Source organism: Cydia fagiglandana, chromosome 6 (assembly GCF_963556715.1).
Source record: "Cydia fagiglandana chromosome 6, ilCydFagi1.1, whole genome shotgun sequence".
In the NCBI taxonomy this organism is placed as follows: domain Eukaryota; kingdom Metazoa; phylum Arthropoda; class Insecta; order Lepidoptera; family Tortricidae; genus Cydia; species Cydia fagiglandana.
Genome location: NC_085937.1, coordinates 13,139,236 through 13,159,791, shown reverse-complemented (window position 1 = coordinate 13,159,791; position 20,556 = coordinate 13,139,236). Strand labels below are relative to the sequence as shown.

Here is a 20,556-nt window from a genome sequence, read left to right as displayed (position 1 = left end):
GGAGTCGAAACTTTGTTTTCGTCAAAATATATTACATCAGTAAAAACCGCATTTTGTTAACATAGTGTTTTTTTTAAACAGGGACATTTCTAGTAGTTTCAGTGCCCGCCGCCCTATAAAGTGATATCACTTAAAAGACGAATATCTGAGAGTCCGAGCATTGCTCAGAAAACATATAATAACTCATAAATGCGTATTTTCCCACAGATAAGACCTAGCTAGATCGATTTATCGCCCCCGAAAACCCCCATATTCCCCCATAACCCCCAATTTCAACGAAATTGTTAGAGCCGTTTCCGAGATCCCTGAAATATAATTGTCAATGTCAATAGGGGCTAAATTAAATTTGATAGCGAACTGAATGTTCGGGTTGAAGGAGGCCAATACTGATTTAAGAATTTGTTACGGCTTTGATCCCGTTTGCCTACTACGTTGACGATCGTCTTGGTGATTGGTGCGCATCTCCAAGACCAATTAGCGTCAAGGATCCAAATTTTCTTAAATTCGGTAGCGACCCCTAAAACGAAATTAAAAATTCTGAAATAATTCCACATTTGTTTTTTAGTGAAAGAGAACAATTTAAGGGGGTGAGACATAGAAAATTTAAATTTCGACGAAATAAGCAACACCCTACCCTATAATTGTTTTTTTTTTAATTTTAATTTTCTAAGTGGCCAGTTCCAGGAATTAACAGTAAGTATGCCCTAAGTACGATATCGGAAACCTGGTAAAAGGTTCTACCCACGCGCTTCGCGAATGATAGATAGGTACTCATAGCGACCACGCAATATTGTGTGTTGTGTGGCATATATGTAGTTTGTTACTTAGTATAACGACAGCTGAGGGAATTACGCTGTCACTGGCAATATTACCGAACCGTCAATATGACGGCTAAATGACTTTACTTAAATTAAAGGGCAACGTCGCCTATCGAAAGCTCAAGCATTAATGTACTTACTTATAACGAATTAGGTATACAAAAAAGTATTCTTACGATTTTACTTAGATGCGATAGACATCCCAGATTATGTATTATTTATTATATTACGAGTATAAAGCGAATATATATATAAATAATTAGAGATATAATCAGAATTAATAACGCAGAGACAATTCTGAGCACGTAATAACTTAACAACAAAGACAGTTTTAAAAAAAGACACGTACCGAAATATACTAATTATAAACCCCTGTTTTCTTTAATCATATGTAGGTACAGTACTAGTGTAAAATAATATAAATGGAGCATTCCACGGGCTGTCCCGTACAAACGCATTGTATTTCCTGTGTTGCGACTTTTTTTCTCGTCATTTAAAGCAGGCGATTATTTTTCTGTGCATATTTTTGACCATTTGTCATAGAAAAGGAAACTCTTATACCTTTAAATCTTCAGAAACCTCGCGTTTGTACGGGACAACGGTAGACAATTTCATGGAATGCTCCAAATATTATAACTATTTTAGAATAGGTAGCTGTTGCCCTATACTCATTTTGCATGGAGATCAGTATTATATTCTTTGATGGAGATTGATTTCTCCACGATATCTAAAGGTTTATTTAATAGATTCGTTATATCGTTTAGTTAAACTTACCATAGGTATGGAAAATGACTACATTGACTACCCTATTATATACTCGTAGGTATGGGTGACGACTATGGTGATGTTGGTTTGGTAGTCACAATAAATTTTAAAATAAGTATTTTGTTTATTTAATAACACGTACCATTGACTTTTATAACGGTACCTAATCAAATTATGAATAGCGTTAATGTCGAGCCATGCCGCTTTACCACATCTCACATTAATCAAATAATATAGTTAAATCTCAACAAAATACAAACAATACCGCCTCGCTGCCGTATTCGAACTTCAAGATATTCACAAGAGGCGACACGTACTAGATCCATTCTAGATACGTTATAGTTTAGATATCAACTAGTTCTCTTTTGCAGCGCAATTCGGGCAACCAATGTCACTTTTACGTTAAATAAAGTAAGATATCCATTAGATGTGAATTGGATCTTTAAGTCATATCCTGTGGAAATCGTTCAAGAGTATCTCCAGAATCGCGAAAATGTAAAATGTGACAGGTTAGATCTTACACATTCAACACCAAGAACCCGACTGTCGGGAACACTGTTCGTAGCGACTACGCGCTACATACGGCGAAACCGTGGCTACGCGCTACGAGCGTAACCCGTAGCACTTAGTGGTAATGAATGTGTTAAACATATCGTTATCGTATCTTGGTGATGTATAAAAGATATCTAATAATAGATGTCTATTTCAAAATCCGAATCGGGCCCTCGGCCCTGAATCTCTAGTGAGAGTTTATCAAGACATCAGAAAATCAGACGTCATAATCTAGAGTAGCGCAGATTTATTCGCAAATAATTCATGCGTAAAGAAAAACCCCATAACGGTTTGTCTGCAACAAAGTGTTTCATTCGTCTTCCGAACACCGCATTAAGTACGGTCTGCATATCTTGCAATCTACTGGCTCCTCTACACGATGGGCCAACGCCGGCCACTCCAAGAGACACAGCCATGCGGTAGAATGAGATAGCAATATCACTTACTCCCTCTAACGCATAAATGCGTCCCTAGGAGTGGCCGGCGTTGGCCCATCGTGTAGAGGAGCCATTAGCGTATTCGTAATGGCTTCTTATGTGTTAAATAGCTTTAAGTCTACCTATTGTAGAGGTTATTTTATATTTTTGTGCCATACAATCTCAATACATAATTATATTTTGTACAGAATGATTAGGACCTTTTTCTTCTTAGTAGTTTTATTAATTGAAAGCTGTATGAGTGTAGGTTAAAGTTAGGCAGATAATTCGCAGCTAATGTAAACCCTATGTTCAAAATATTCAATTACATGTTTAATAACTTTAGGTCTGTTTACATTAAGCGGACGTTTTTCGCTAGACGGTAAACCACATTTAGCTAGTGGCCAATACTTTTTAGCAGTGAGCGTTCGTATAGGTACAGCGGCAGATACCTTGCCGCCATTTCACCATTTTGTGCCTATTTATATTCAATGTGAATTAAGTGTGAACTTTAGTTTTAATTATATTCTGGCTCTTAATTATTTCTCGTGTAAGGAAATGGTTACTATTACTAAATACCGCCAGTCTAAGACATGCCTTTATCTTGGTTACCACCTAGTAGCTACATAGTAGCTAATGCAGTTCGGATTTATTTGCATAGCCAATAAATCTTTATTTAAACACTAACGTGTTGGCTGAAGTGTAGTGGACGTTACGGGCCGCAAATAATATGAAATATACCAACATTGTCTGCCGACGGTACTCACGAGTGAGCTTAAGTCATAAACTTTGATCCCACGCTCTGGGCTGCGGCGGGCATCACGTATGTGAGATAAGTGAGTCCTTTCTCAGACTTATTGCCTACATTTACCAAATAATCACCCAGCCCAGCCATCTGACACACATTGCCTAGTCGCTACTACATTAACTTGTATACACGCAAATACTGTTAGGCCTAACACATTAGCTGAGATTGGTACCCATTGCCTATGTATCTATACCACAAAATCACATAAGTACCTAATAGATAGATGTAGTTTACTGATCGATTTTTTATGCATTAACCCCGGGGTTTACTTTCCTATATATAAACTCTTTCAAACTAGGTATTAATCTTACCGTGCAAGTGTGGCTCGTTTTAGGGTACGCATACTTTGGCTAGATTCCTTAGCCAATTATTTTCATCAATATCTTGGTCGCTTTGTCCCGGCATTTTGCCACGGCTCATGGGAGCCTAGGATCCGCTTGCCAACTAATCCCAAGAATTGGCGAAGGCACTTAGTTTTTACGAAAGCGACTGCCATCGAACCTTCCAACCCAGAGGGTAAACCAAAAGGTACGACATACCTACCTAAGATTACCTGGTTATACGCCTACTTAATACATACAATACGTACATTTCATAATGCATAAGTATATATATAGGTACGTGTAGATAAACCGCTGGTCTGATAGCGCTCTCTACATCTCCTTAAATATTCAGGTATCTAAAATATCAACTAACACGCGCATTCGGGAAACGAGATAATCACAAGATCTAGAAACGATATAGAGATCAACTAGATTTAGATTAGATATCGACTAGATGTGACTTGGATATCTAAGTTATAACTTGTCGAAATCGTTCAAGAGGACCTCCAGAATCGCGGAAACGTCAAATTTGACATTATCTATCTTACAAATATCTTTAAATTATCCATATCGTAACTTGTTGAGGTCTAGTAGTGATCTAATATATTTTTAGAATCGAGCCGTTATATGCTTGCTTGTGCTGTGAAAATGTAGTTGGTATAGCATGTCCCAGTCATGTACCTATATCACCTAACTAAATTATCACATTTTGCCGAAAAATAATAAACACGCTAGCTCAAGGAAAGCTTTCAAAACTTTTGCTTCACGCGCTTCCCATTTTCAAGATGCGTAGATTAGGGGCTTAAAAAATATGCGAATACCTACGAATGATTGAAAAAAGTTTTTTTTTCTCCGGCGAGTTAATGGCTACGACGGCAGAAGCGACGCGTGGTGAATAAATTATAAGTCTCTTTAGCTCCTATTAGGCGTGACGAGGCGGGGTATCGGACGTTCCCAACATGTTTGTCCAGTGATTAAGTAAATGTAGGCTGGGGAGGGACAATCCGTCACTTAGAATAGAGTTCGTAATTAGCCGTGATGCTTCGAAAATCATGAATTGGCACATTAAAAACACAACAAGACAGGTAGACAACCAAAATGCACACCCAAAATATTTGAGGCGCCATATCTGGACACATCCTTATATTTTGCTCGGTCGCCTTTAGATCGTTTGCCTGGAATGTTTACGCCCCCAAGTTTGCATCCAAAAATAATAGTGCAGAATGCACGTATGAATGTTCAAAAAGCTACCATCAAAACATGGGTCGTACCTCGGTATTCAAATCTGCGAAAATACGAAATTTGCTAGTGAGTTTTGCTTGTTGACTTAGTTTTGAACAAACTAGGAGTCGGTCAGTCACGTTTGCGGGCCGCACAAACATTGAAATAACAGAAGTTGTTCTTTCTGCTCCAGATTTGTACCAGCCATATAATAGCGGTCCTGCTGTTCCTACCTAAATAATTTTGGGCTTTTATCAAAACTTTCTGATGTCCTTAACTTTTGGGGGCACCAAAAGCTAAATTAGCACCAACATTTCTGTATTAAGGGGCCCACTGATTACCAATCCGCCGGACGATATCAGTCTGTCATTTAATCGCAATAATCCTCACAGACACAAGCAATAATCGCCTGTGTGTGGAGGTTATTGGCCTAGGACGGCCGCCCGGTAACGCTAGAGACCTTAGAAACTGCAGGCGAACTGTACGGTTACCAACAGTTTGTCACTGACATAAACGCCATCGAGAACGTAATTTACTTTTTATACATCCCGTTTGCACTAATATGCGAGTGCGAGCGAGATGTATAGAAAGTAAATTACGTTCTCGACGGCGTTTATGTCAGTGACAAACTGATGGTAACCGTACTAGTAAACAGTGGGCCCCTTTACTATCGTAGCGTATCCCAGCGTCAGTTATACCATTGAATTGCTGAAACATAGCTAAGAGACGCTAGTTACAAATCCCACCTATCAGTTTTATAGATCATGACGTAAACCTGTTGAAGGAACCCCTACAGATAGGTACGTCATAAAGCAATCAGATTACCTACAACTGCAAGGTTCCTTCTATTTTGTGGGCGTCCAAATATTCCCTGAAAACGAAATTCTGCAATAAAATATAAAATTGAAGTGGGAATGTGACAACAGCAATGTATGAAGACTTTATTGATTTATGTTCTTTATCTGACACTATAAATCGGTTTGATTTAGGTAGTTAGTATTTTTTGAGATATACGAAATGTAGGAAGAGGCTATAACTTTCTTAAGTAACACTGGATAACGTCAAAACATCCAACGAAAACAATATAATAATTATATTTTAATGACCGGTCGTTATTTAATTTATTGTAGGTATGTAACCAATGGCTTAAACATAAAAGGAACTTATTTGTAAAAAAAAACAAAAACTAATAAAATGTTGTATTTTATACCTAAACAAAAGTTTTCCTTGTCAGAACGGATATATTTTCGTGTCTACATATACATGAAGAATGATGTTTTCTTTTATTGAGTGAAATATAAACCATCTCGATTTCTACCGCAATATTGCCCAATAGCTTTACGCCAGTTCGCCATCAACCGAGTTACGAAGATAATATTGTTATTTCACGTCCGAATTTTCCTTATAGACTCCATCGGCCTTTGTCTGATTAAAGCGAAGTCCAGATACGACATGTAATACGTTTAACTTCAGATTGTTCATCTGAAATCATACTCGTCATGGCATGATACATTTATTGATTGAGCGAAGCGAGGTTTTCGTGGTTCATGTATTTTTTTTAGATCTTTTATGAGAATCAGTTAAATTTAATGAGTTAAGTGGCCAAAAAGGGTTAGCGCAGGGGTCTTGATTTAAACCGCCAAAAAGTTTCGCTTTCCGTTAAATATGCTTGACTCAATATCAAAACTATAGAGTATTGCATTTCCTTCCAACAAAAACAACTCATACTCAACAAGCACTCCTATCAATAGGAACACAAGCAATTTGAAAAGCCCTCTTCGTTTCGCACGTCCAAATGATACTCCAACCTCTCCGCTAAACGGCATAGGACAGGTAAGTGTATGTAGCTAGTTATACATACATGCTATGACTAGGACGGGTAGTGTGTACGTAATTACATGCAGGGAGCGATTGGCGTCAAGTTAATTAAAGGAACTTTGCTCTAGAACAGTTTCAGCGTATATATATAATCACGTCGTTTTATATTCTAGGGCTGCAACTTAAAGAAAAATATAGAAATTGCCATGGCAAATATTCTACGATTAAGTTTTATATCTAGGAATCAGCGCATCACGCTTCCACTTAGCGTAAGAAGCTCTATAAAAAGGAAACGCATTTTATTTTACCTATAAAATAGATGTAAAAGTTGGTCGCAGAATGCAAGCGAGGCACCGTGTCATAAACATAAGAAAATGGTCCCTTTGGGGTTTTAAACGTGACGCCATTGACGAAAACCTTCGCGTGATACATGCGTGTGTATATGTGGGCACGATGTGTTTGTGTGTGAAAATTGTTCATCGTTATATTTAAGTAGGTGTGTTGAAAGCTTTGGCAACCCTGTGGCTTCGGCCGGTGAAAATTTATCCAATGCACGCAACCTTTTTTACGCTATTAGGTATAGGGTAATTTCTATTAACACTTTGGACCTTATTCTGGAGGCTATTATTATTATTTAATTTATGCTTGGGTTTTTCTTTTGTAAGGTGAATACAAAAATGGTATGCATTAAATTTTTCGTTACATCTAGATTGTTCGGTTTGATTAGATTCACATTGTAATATTTACTTGGTGACATTAAACCGGGGCGCAATTCAACATTGTTCTTACACGCGCGTGATACGAATATCTCAAATCAAGTGACACGACAGCGACATTTTCACAAACTTTTTTTCAGTTTAACCTATCCGGGTGTCTGTCTGTAATCTGTAATTAAATCTTGCAACTGATCTCTATTTAGTTTAACCAATGTTAGTTAAGTTTACGTGCTGACGCGATCGCTTGGACATAGGACCAGCATCAAGATACCTGAAAGGTAACTTGTCATTAAGCTGAGGGAAGACCTATTCAGTGACAGACAGATAAAAGTGTTGTATTAGTTTTAAGCAATACTGTAAGCGTCCTGAATAAATTTATTTTCTTTCTTTCTTTCTTCTTTCTAGACCCACTTCCTAGTTTCCAATTGAATTGAATTCCATAACTTAGTACCTACCTACGTAACTTCGAAGACAAAAGCTAATCGATTCTTCTAAAATCCGAAGTTTTATGTGAGTAAAAATAAAAACTGCGGTCGGTTAACGACTCGTCCGAACGGAAATGATGTGGTAGCCTCTAGCGCTGCGTATGACAGCAAACAAGATACGAAACATTTCCCTTTACAAACCACGCTTTATTACGTTATTGTAAAGCCAAAAATATATTAATAAATAGTTATCATATCCGGGAAAAGAGGGACTTCGATAAACTGACATAGATAGATACGAGTATTATATAGTGTAGAACGCGGGGTCCCTTTGTTTCCCATAAAGTTTTAAGTCATAATGTATTGTTTGTCATATTATCGTTAGTCATAAAACTGAAACCGTTAAGTTTTCAGGATTTTCGTAAGGTTATTATATAGATAGGTTAGGTTAGGTTAGATTTGTTTTATGGCAATCCTGAAAAGTTACGCGTTTCTGAGAAAAACCAATTATGACTAACGAAAATTCGGACAAACAATACATTATGACTTAAAACTATTTGGGAAACAATAGAGACCCATAGAACGCACTACACAAATTATTGTATTGTATGTTGTATGTTCAGTAAAGGAATGATTTTATATATGATAGGTGTAGGTAGAGTCAGCTAAGATTATCTGATTGATAGAGTCGAAAAGTGGTAGACCACTTTCTTGGCTGACCGTACCTGAAATAATACCTGCCGCAAAACGCATTTTACCAACATATCAATTTATACCAACGAGCACAGAGACGCGGATATAAAACGTAATTAGATTGAAATATATACTCGTAATCGTAATCTTATATGTAGCTGCATCCCTATATGTTAATATAGTACAAATTGAGTACAATGTTGTTACTTATGAAGAGCTCGTTATTAGGTATCATTAAAACTACACATTACAAAAGTGGGGCGTTTTTTTGTAACATCACCATGACACTTGATTTCACTGAAAATAAAGTGGAACGCATAAGAAAATTACGTATATAGTACAGTGCGTGACACTTAAATACGGTCATATTAACACGACACCGAACTCTGCTCGTGACTCCCCAGAGATTAATATACGGCGGGTCAGGTTAGGTACTTCCTGCGTTTAAACCGCGAAAATTTGTACCAACAACATTTATGTTCATTCGTTACATAAACAAACCGTATTCGGGTAGAGCGGGCCGTCGGGTCCACCCGACACCCGAGCGCGTATCAAGGCCGGTAAGCTGAGGGTTTACCGCGAAAACCGAAATTCGCAAATTGCGGGGATCTTTCTCTTTTACTCCAATGAAGGCGTACTTAGATTGACAGAGAAAAATGCCCGCAATTTGCGACCTTCGATGTTCGCGGTTATAGGCCTGATTCCAACGGCGCCATTCGGGAAATGATTTAGAGATTCACTAGATATGAAATAGTAAAGATATGTGACGTTCCTCGGCAAAAGGTACATTATGGCGGCTGGCGCTTACGCTATTATTAACTCTGCTCCAATATTCAGCCGGGACAAGGTACTCTTTGCTGTGGAACGTCACATATCTTTACTATTTCATATCTAGTGAATCTCTAATTAATTTCCAGAATCGCGCCGCAACTTTTAAATCACAATTTCATATGTTTAAATCACGATTTTAATTTTTGCGACACGATTTTAGAATCGCGCTGTAATTTATCGCAGAAAATTCACTGCGCGCACTGCGATGAAAAGTCGACGATTTGTTCATTCTCGACATGGATTTCGTACCAGTCGCTTGTCGTGAAACAATATGCAATCGCTGTATGACTTTGAGTATTTATACCACAAAGGTGATCTCCTTCTATTTCTATAATTAAACGGTCAACATCTTAGCGTCTCATCTTGTGACTCCATTGGAGAAGCAGGTTCCGATATGTTGACGCTTGGAGAGCGAAATGCCGACTGAGGTCCGGGGTGCGATTTTATTATCGCAGTGCGCTCGGGGCCATACAACTCCGTATGCTGCAATTCACTTTGTGACAAATCACAATTTTAAAATCGCTGCGATTTTTTTGTCGCATATGCGCGCACTGCCATTTAAACACATACGTTACATTTCTGCGACTAAATTATCGCGCGACAAAAAGCCATGGTGCGCGCTTGGCCTTATTGTTGTGATACCTTAACTTGAACGCACCAATAAGCGCACCTTCAATGAGGTCAACAGGTATTGACTAGTTTAAGTAAAATTTTGATAAATCAATGTTTAAAAGCCATAAATTATAGTAATATTAAAAAAACAAGCATCTAGCTCTTTCCACGTGGGTACCTTTAACTTAACAAGTTCAAAACTGAAAAAAAAATAGTTTGAACTTTTAACGATATCAGAATATGTACGTACCTAATTAAAACTTTCAGAGTTATTGACTTAATTATCATAACCAAAGGGCTCGAAAGTTAATAAAAGCTTTTTGTCGTAATTCATTCGATAAAAATAATTGCTTTATGGAAATAACAAGTCTTTCTCAACTTCAACTTTCGAACTTCGTTAAATTATTCTACAAACTTCCAGAAAGTCAACTAGCACGAATAGTTTGTGTGACCATTCAGAAAAAACAGCCTCATTACTATTTGAATATATCAAAATTAAAAATTGGAATTATCTAAGTATTATAGGAACAGGAAACCAAGTATATAAGTAGTTCCTACTTATCTACTCATATCTCTCTTCTTCCTAGCGTTTGTCCCGGCTTATTGCCACGGCTTACAGGAGCCTGGGGTCCGATTGGCAACTAATCCCAAGTATTGGCACTAGTTTTTACGAAAGCGACTCAAGCGACTGCCATCTGACCTTCCAACCCAGAGGAATATTCTTTATCACCTCCAACTATATCTATTTAAAGCATGTGAAACGAGTTGATATCGATAAACAAAAAGTTTGCAGTTGAATTTATCGATACGAAAGTATAAATATCCTGTCGCTTCGGAAATTCACCACGCACGATCACTTCTTCATATTGCAACCAGTAAAACTTTGACCCCCCTACACGCGTAGTTGTTACGAATCATGAGTTCAAGTTATGCTAGGCCGTGTTGACAGTTCAGACAGAGTATTTAGCGAACAGATGGCCGTAAGGGTACTCGACGGAGATTTCCATTCAATTAGGTGCCCACTCGGCGCGTTTCGGTGGACCTTTTATAATCCTGCCCAGTGAACTGGACGGGTAATGGCGGTAAGCATTCTTTAAGAAACAGTCATGCACTCCTATCGATAAAAAACTGTGGTTTTAATGTTAACCTTTACCATACACCATATTATTATAAAACACATAAGTCACTTACTAATGTGTCATGGTTTTGTTTTTACGTAATCTTACGCTAATAAAATTATGATATTTATATTTCATACATTGTCGCTACGCCTCTACAAATATTTCGCTACACAAAAAACTAAGTAGGCTAGGTATTTGCAACAAGCCGATTCTGATGTAGCAACTTGTTAAGGTTTTGTTATCGTTTTGATACGGTCTTGACGACGACTGTAGGTTTATTCTCATAAAATCCAAAAACAATCCACGGTCTACCAGAAACTTACCTCGTCGTGATGACTGCTAATAAATAGGGTAGGTGCGTTAGATTTTCAAACTAGCGCAATTATTATATGTATATCTTGATGCTGGCTATCCCATCATACCGTTTATCCCGGTTGCATCCTCAGACGCTGATTCGGAGTCCAGCCAGCCCAAAGTGCCTACCGCGAAATACGAATATCGTTATCAGCCTCTCCAGAATATCGCTGTTGGATATTCGAGCGATTAAGGGGCAGATAAATAAATTTAGATTTTCGCGTTTCGTAAAGGCCTGTAAGTACATATTGGGCCAGCGTGGGCCAGTCTGGGGGACGCATTTATGCGTTAGAGGGAGCAAGTGATATTGCTATCTCATTCTACCGCATGGCGGCGTCCGCGGCCTGGGTTTGCCCAATATGTACAGAGGCCTTAACACTGTGATCAGTGACGATGTGCCATGCAACAAGAATGGAGGGGGCCTTAAAAGCGTCGACGAGCGCTACAAATATGTTAAAATAACAGAAAATAACAAGCTGTAATTTCTACCTTTTTTTCAAGCTGTACGGCGAACCACCTTCCATAGGCTTCAAGCCCCCTCCAGACTATGCGCGTGAATCGCGTGCGAAGCCGCGAACGCGAGTGTGGAGTCGATTTCGCTGTCTGCGAAAATCGACTCCACACTCGCGTTCGCGGCTTCGCCCGCGATTCACGCGCATAGTCTGGAGGGGGCTTTAGACCGGATCAAAGTCGCGGTCCGCCCGTCTTCGCAGTTAAAAAACTAACTCGAATATACCTCGACACTGGCAGATAAATGAACTGACATTTTTATTTGACACTTGACAGTATGTTGACAGTGACAGCTGACAGTGCTGCTGCTTGTCTTGATTTAATGATTCGAGACGCAATATTATTGTCTTTGTATTTATTTTATTAAGAGCTCTATTCGAGTCGCTGTATAATTATAGCAGTAAAATATATTAACCATGGTACGTAGACTACGCGAACAAAGTACTACTGAAGATGAAATCGTTATAGGTAAAGCATTGTTTGTTTTCTATAATTTGTCGTGTACCTAGTTTGAAAGCATATAAATAAGGCGATATTTTCAGATACACCACCGCAGAAAAAGCATAAAAAGCACAAGCATAAGAAGCACAAGAAAAGAAAACTTGAAAATGATTACGACAGCGATACATCAATTGACGTCTCATACGAAGATGTTATGGACAAGTCTTTTAAGTCTAAAATGAAGGTCGGCAGAGACCTTCCGGGAACGTCCGCTGCAGATTTGCTAAAAGCACAAACCATGAAGTCGTCTTCTGACTCGAGGAAATCCATGCCAGGCTCATCTTCAAGTACTCCGCCTAAAGTGGTTCCTAAAAAGAAAAAAAAAGGCAGGGATAGCGGGACATCGAGTGAGGAGGAACGATGGCTAGACGCTATTAAATCTGGAAAACTAGAAGAGGTAAAAATCTTTATAGTTACTTACATACATACTTACAAATGTACACATTTATGCTTATTGTAGATAAATACATTTTTTATTAAAGTATTTTGCTAGCAGTTCCTGTAGAGATATCAGACACATTACTTGTGTTTCTTCAAAAAAAAAACAAGAAATAGGATCTCAATTAGTTGATTTTTAGGGTTCCGTACCCAAAGGGTAAAACGGGACCCTATTACTAAGACTTCGCTGTCCGTCCGTCCGTCTGTCACCAGGCTGTATCTCACGAACCGTGATAGCTAGAGAGTTGAAATTTTCACAGATGATGTATTTCTGTTGCCGCTATAACAACAAATACTAAAAACAGAATAAAATAAAGATTTAAATGGGGCTCCCATACAACAAACGTGATTTTTGACCAAAGTTAAGCAACGTCGGGAGGGGTCAGTACTTGGATGGGTGACCGTTTTTTTTTTGCTTTTTTTGTTTTTTTTTTGCATTATTGTACGGAACCCTTCGTGCGCGAGTCCGACTCGCACTTGCCCGGTTTTTTTACTCGTCTTTCTGGGCAATTATAGCATGGCACTGCTTCTACTAACACATACACATATACTTTCAATGTGTATTTAAAAGTTGCTATTCTTTTGTGTTATACAGGTTGATGAGGAACTGAAGAAAATCAAACCGAAAGACCCAAAAATGATGACCGCTAGACAGAGAGCTATGTATGAACGGGGGACAGACAAAGACACCAGTCCCGGAGGTGAAGTCCTGCTCGCACTGCCCTCCGGTTACAAAGAGAAGGTCATGACCGCAGAGGCCATACAAAAGGCAGCCATCAAATCCCAAAAGCGCAAGCAACTAGCTGATGAAAAACGTGAAAAGGATAAAAAGAAAACAATGGATCGCCTACTTAAAAAACAGGACTCCAAAAACCTAAAAAATTCACAAAAAGGAAAGCCTGCTAAGAGTAAAGAGCCCATGATAATGTATAAAAATAATGCAACAGAAATCTCATTGTCTTTGCCGCCAGGTTTACCTTTTCCACTTGAAGCGATGCCTCCAAGGGAGCCACCTAAACCTATCAGGTGTGGAGCCAAGGGGTGTGAGAACATCAAGAAATATAATTGCTCTAAAACTGGAGTTCCATTATGCAGCTTGGAATGTTATAAAAGAAATCTTACCATTATAGCTATTTAAAACAATTACCTAACCTGTTTCACTTTCACTTAAGTTTTTTCTCATCCTCAATCATTTTAGATGGAAAATTCTGCCTCTTACATCACCTGTTTCCAACTATTAGAGCGACACGGGCTTTTAGGGCGAGGCAGGCGAGTTTCGCGAGTTGCAGATTGATTAGTTTGGGCAGTCTATACAGTCGTTCGAGGAGTGGTTCGTGCGCACCCGAGCTGCATACATCGCTGTCATACATAGCTCGGTACACGTCAGAGACCGTCGGACCACTGTTACTTTTTAAACTGTGGTTTGGGGCTAGGTCGATCTGTGTAAGATTGTCCCCAAATTGGCGTACAATCCATCCGTGGCTTATATCTATACGAGGATAAAAACATTAACCTAGGAACAAAAATAAAAGACTGTAAGACAGCTAAATAGTGAGCATATAATTACTTCATAAAAATTAAATAGGTTTTTAAATAGAACAGATTTTATACAATACTTCAATTTACGTACACCAATGGAATTACAATAGATTATACAAGTGTGGGTAATTACAGAATAAAAGCTTTCATTATTTTGATAGAATTGTGCCGTGTTTTACAGCTGAACTAGATGGCGCCATGGTTAGTGGTATTAGACCTCTCAAGCATCAACTTTTGACAACCAGAACTACCGCATAGCAAAGGTCCATCCAGTGACAAATTCGAAGCAAATTTCCTACACTTTATTCCTCGTTTAGTATTCAATAGGCATGAATACTTAATTCGATAATGTCCTTACTGACAACCGACCAAAGAAGGGACCTCTCGACTAAAAAGTCAGATTCTATGAATGGATTTATTGTGTAACCCACTTTAAAATTCTAATTCTAGATCTGAGTCAGAGGACTCATTTTCAGATTAATATTTCACACCATTGGGCTGTAAACCAAATTGGCCATTTTCGTGAGGGATTCTACACTGTTTCTATGAAACATCAATTAGGGATAAACCAGTTTTAAAGTGCGCGCCCCTACCATGCATCTGTGCCCAAACACCCACGTATAATTTTATAGACATAGACACATCTCACAACGCACACAAACAGCGCAAAATTATCAGTGTTTGTGTGTGTCCAAAACATTACTATGGATGTAGAGGTATTATGGAGGGGCGTGCATTCTAAAAATGACTTAACACATTAATTATTTAATAAATCTTTTTAGAACATGAAACATAAATCGACTAGACTATGTATTGTTGGTATTTATTCCATAACATTGTGCCTTAGGATGATATAACATTGTCAAATGTTATATTACAACGAATTAGTAATCACTGGCACTGTCACACTCGTGTGAATAGAATCTAATCATGTCAACTATCTATATTGTCTGGCAAGTTTGCAGTACACAAGTAATAAAAAAAATTTGCACTGAATTTCTATACTAAACTACCAGTTTTTATTGGTCTTGATTGTATAAACTGTCTTACAAACATTTGGGTGCAGTTGTGAGCTGTTTCTAAGTAAATACAGGAATATGACCTTATTTTCTAAACATCCATTTGGCAATACATTTGAGCTGTGTAAGTGACAATTAAGCTTAACATATAATTTATACTGTTATGGTATGTAGAACAGTGCTTGTACAACATATTTCATGCTATGCATGCATGTACAAGTATGGTCAAATGTATCTGAGGTTGACTGTACACTTGATGACAACTATTAAAGACGGCACACTAGCGTCTCCCGATCGTCGGCGTCTAGTTAACTCTATGACTGCTCCTCAACGCGACGTTGGCGCAACTACGCAACGACGCCATCTTTCATAGCTGACTGACGCCGACGCTTAAAAGACGCTAGTATGGGAATGGGTCTATTAGCATAAGGGCGCGTTTACACTTGCGTGTCTTCGCGCATTCAAAAACCGAAAGCCAGACTTTTAACAACTGTTGGATGTAGCAGTCTAAACCATCTACAGGTAATAGTTTACAGCGGTACACCCATCCTTTTTGCCGGGTTAAATAATAAGATAAGACATCACACAGACATACATCTTTAAAACACCTACATTGAAATGGAAAATATTTCATTACAATACAACAAACATGCACACTAAAGCATCCAGCAATAGTTACAAGTTCATACTATAATTATTTAAAATCGTATACTGGACATTTCATTACACTACTTTTGTTTGGACTTTACAATAATTATAATAGTCTATGTCACATTTTGCACTATTTCTTCATAACACATACTATTTCTTTATACTTTATATTCACTAAACACAAAGACATGTAGACACAGAAAGTTGTCCATCAAATAATTGCCAGTTTATTTGGAATACAAAATTGCCTCTTTTGCTTTCATTCCTTCTGCATTCACATCTCAAAGAGAGCTCACAAGGTGTAGAAAGGGCCCGTAGGACGGGCGCAGCTTACAACTTCCTAAAGACCAAAGCACGGCAGCCAGCAAAAGGGCAAGAAGAAACCGGCTTGGTATCAGACATTCGTCCGTTTAGAGCTACGAAGGCGCGCCAAGCCCGACTGTAACCGCTAAGATTGATTATTCTGCTTATTTGATCTGAGTCGCGCGAGCCCGGAGCGCTCTTCCTCCTCGTCGCTGGTGCACGACAAGCCGCCGACCGCGCCCCGCGACGACGTCGCTTGTATCAAGTCCTGGTCAGGCCCATTCCGGCTCTCATACAACAAAATGCCAAGAGATTCCTCATAAATTCTAGCCTCCGGGAACTCTACTTTTGTGTGCTTCTTGTCAGTTGCATAGACGATGGATGTGCAGCACACCTCGGCACATTTCTTGCCGTGTCCGAAGAATGACCAGCAGCATATTTCGTTAGAGCCAATGACATCTTTGATGAAGAGCACTCTTCCACTAAAGCGTAGCGAGAGTTTGTCAAACAGTTCAATGTTTTTCAGCAGGTTATCGTCCGACGTATTTGTATAGGAGTACTTATTGTTGTGACGATTTATTAGTAGCTTCACAACAGGCTGGAAGAACGAGAGGAAACAATATTAGCTTATTGGTACATTTTCATATTCACACAGAACGAGCGCCGCGAAGAAATCAGCTCTTAAGACTGTGCCTCGACTATGGATAATGGCTCCTCTACACGATGGGCCAACGCCGGCCACTCCAAGACCGCATTTATGCGTTAGAGGGAGGAAGTGATATTGCTATCTCATTCTACCGCATGGCTGGGTCCCTTGGAGTGGCCGTCGTTGGCCCATCGTGTAGAGAAGCCATAAAGTACGCGCGGCCACGATGCTTTGGGCAAGTCAAACCCTGTTTATGTACAGATTATAACACTGACCACCTAAGGGCTTCCGCTAGCTGACCGAGCTGGCGTGCCGTTGTAGGTAAAATTCGTCAAACGCGTCCGCGACTCCGCGCTAGTTAAGCGTTGCATACAATTTTTCGTTAACCCGCTCACCCGCTCCGTGCAACCGCGCCAGCCAGTGGACGCCCAAAGATTATCGAATCTCAACCTTCGTGCATTCCAACAAGTTTGATTATAGGCCTATGGGGCTAGAATTGATTCTCAATTTGGCTACACATTTCTTTATTTGATTTCATGAGTAACAGTATGAGTAATTTATAGAGGGCGGAGTACCGGTGGCAAATTTCACACAAAAGGTATGGAGTCGCCTAAGTATTCTTATGATTAAATAAATAACGAATAAATGATTAATTTTGCATAATAATTTTTAGGAACTTATAGAAATTATCTTACGAGCATACAAATATAATGTAATATGTTGTTAATATCTATAATACAAAATAATATGTTTTCTTATCAAAACATTATCATTAGGTACTAAATACTAGACTAAGAAGTTATACCTGCCAAACGATATATTATTTTCAAGACCATTCAATTACAATTGAGGACTGGAATTATGTGTTCGAGGTCCTCCTCACAATCTACACATAAGTGCGTATCCATGTTATAAAATGACTGGACTATGGCCACATGTTCCTGGTTTTTCGGAGTGAATCGGTTTTTTAATTTATTGAAGATCCATTTATGAGTGGAAAACGATCGCTCTACATCTACCGATGTCATGGTTGCATGTTTAAGGACTTGTTTATAATTTTCCATTGTAATCATATTCCTTTGCATATGGTAAAAAATATTATATCGATGAATGGTGACTTTGTTAAAAGAAATTGAAAAATAACCCAAAACATTTACGACATAACATTTAGGTGTTCCTAAAATCGATTTATGAAAATAAATGTTAAGTACTTACTTCCAATTTACGAGTAGGTACCATACTAAGTACATTAGGTAAATGAATAATTTTATTATTCATTTACCTAAAATAATAATTATAAAAACGACTCCATACCTTTTGTGTGAAATTTGCCACCGGTACTCCGCCCTCTAGTAATTTATATTAGGTCACTTATGTAGTCAGAATAAGAAACGAAAATAACAAAGACAGTCTGCTGTGTTCACTCCAGTCACTCTAGTTTAGGTGGTTAAAAGTCAGTCAGTAATGGTTAAAAGTCACACAAACCTAAATCTAGCGCTCCCATACAATCAAAGTTACCTACAATTTTTAGCAAGGAAAATTTGTATCAGACATCAGATAAAAATAATTATATTCGTATTTACTAGCGACTATTCCGTCCACGAGCATATACATAGTAGGAAAAAAAAATTCCATTTTATTGCTGAAACTAAAAGCAATCGCTGCTTTATTAATGAAATTATCAATTTTGTTCGTTGTTCGAGAAAAACGCTAAGTGGACTGAATAGTCCCTATGAAGGAATTACCTACATTACCTACCTTAATTTAAGCATGTTTTAAAATGAGTCTGTAACTTCGATTGGCTTTGATTCCATGGCAGTGACTTTTTGCCTGTTATGTTACAGATTCTACCTACCTTAGAAGTAGACATGATAAGAAGCTGCTCCTCCTTATGGGATGTGATGAGGGGCACTCTGCATATAGGTTCAGCCTCCCTTTCTTTCTTCTGCAATGCTTGCTGGCAGGACTCGGTCAGCTCTTCAATGAGGAAGTACTTGGCTTCAGCCAGCAACTCCATGATCTCCCTGTAGCTGTCTGGCAGTGCCACCGTGCCGTCGCGCAGGTAATTCAGTATGGTACCGAAATGCTTCCCGCAGCGGTCAATCAATATCCAGCCTACAGAATAAAGTGTTAAAGGTTAATTTTAATTCATATTATTATTATATATGAATGCACAGGCAGCTTAAAGCTGATATGTGCTCAGTCTTCAATGGATCAACATATTGGATTGGCATTTATTTCAACAAAAACTAAAATGAATAGTAATTTTTGTTCTGGCACTAAAATTGTTTTAGGTTCTTAGAATTAAATAAATATAACCTTTTTTGTGGTTATACACTTCAGAAATCACTTTTTGCTAGTTATGTTGTTTTCGTCAAGTTGTTACTTCTAAAAACCAACAATGCATTCTGACAGTAGCTTTGCTAGGTAAGGTCTTCTAAAACATGTCAGTGACCCGTTAGGTGGGTTCTCTGTTTGTAGGCGCTTTCCACTACAAACAGAAAACCCTTATTAGAAGTGCTAGTGGCCTAGTCATTCATACATGTCTTGAACCAATAATTTTCAGATAATGTGCCTACAAACAGAGAACCATCTAGCGGAATGAAAAAGTTAAATATTTAATTTCAGCAAATTATACACTTTCTGCTTTAATCCTACAATGCATACAAAAAGCAATGCTAAACAGTTTACTAGTACTATATATGCAGTGTAGTAGTAGTATATATGGATGAAATGAAAAATTGAATTCTTTTTCCAAATAAGCAGATAACCTGACATCAAAAGGTAGAGCTAATATAACAATCCAATTTTTGTAATGACATAACTAACATAAATAGGCAATTTCTCACAATTATATTAGGCATCTCACACTATGACTAATATAGGCCATTTACAGCCTAATCTTTATAATAGTTACAGTCAGTTTATTTGATTATTAAATTGAGTTTTTTGCTAATACAATAGTTTTACTTACCCTCCGAGTCAGTAAGCACTTCCATCCTGCCACTGAACATAGTTCTGAGCATGTTATCACTCTTCGTCAGGGTTCCGATGGTGGTATAAAATAACGTCCCGCCCACATTTAGCTTCACATATTGGGATGGGCTCCCTTTTATCAAGGTTTTGTGGTCACCCGACATATTTGCCGTCGGGTCAGTATCCAGCGGAGACAAAGCGAAACGATTTCAAATCTTCAGGTCGCAAAATGCCGAGCAATTTTAGGAGTTGTCCTGAACTCCTAAGTACTTGTTGAAATACGCATCTACGCGGTCATAATAGCACTAACAATATTTTAACTGTATTACAATAAAAAGGCTATTTAGGTATCTATTTGGTAAAATGAAGCGCAGTTTACAGACTTATTTGAAATTAATATTTAATAAATTTATAGGTGTACATAAAATCTATGCTATCACTTTGACATTTAAGTGGTTTATCTTGTCTATTGTTATTTCAACAACTCTCTTTGTTTATGG

General features: G+C 38.3%; 2 protein-coding genes across 2 annotated transcripts; one reads left to right on the top strand and one right to left on the bottom strand.

Annotated features, from left to right (window-relative positions):
- The first annotated feature begins 12,286 nt into the window (after positions 1-12,286).
- Positions 12,287-14,066, top strand: LOC134665267 (INO80 complex subunit B). The gene is made up of 3 exons (XM_063522169.1): positions 12,287-12,451; positions 12,526-12,881; positions 13,518-14,066. The coding sequence occupies exons 1-3, from the start codon at positions 12,400-12,402 to the stop codon at positions 14,058-14,060; spliced, it is 951 nt and encodes a 316-aa protein (XP_063378239.1). The 5' UTR covers positions 12,287-12,399; the 3' UTR covers positions 14,061-14,066.
- A 395-nt stretch (positions 14,067-14,461) lies between these two features.
- On the bottom strand, positions 14,462-20,500 carry LOC134665266 (BTB/POZ domain-containing adapter for CUL3-mediated RhoA degradation protein 3). Its single transcript, XM_063522168.1, has 3 exons — positions 20,055-20,500; positions 18,936-19,195; positions 14,462-17,032 (listed from the first exon to the last, which is right to left on the bottom strand). The coding sequence occupies exons 1-3, from the start codon at positions 20,218-20,220 to the stop codon at positions 16,580-16,582; spliced, it is 879 nt and encodes a 292-aa protein (XP_063378238.1). The 5' UTR covers positions 20,221-20,500; the 3' UTR covers positions 14,462-16,579.
- Positions 20,501-20,556: the final 56 nt, after the last annotated feature.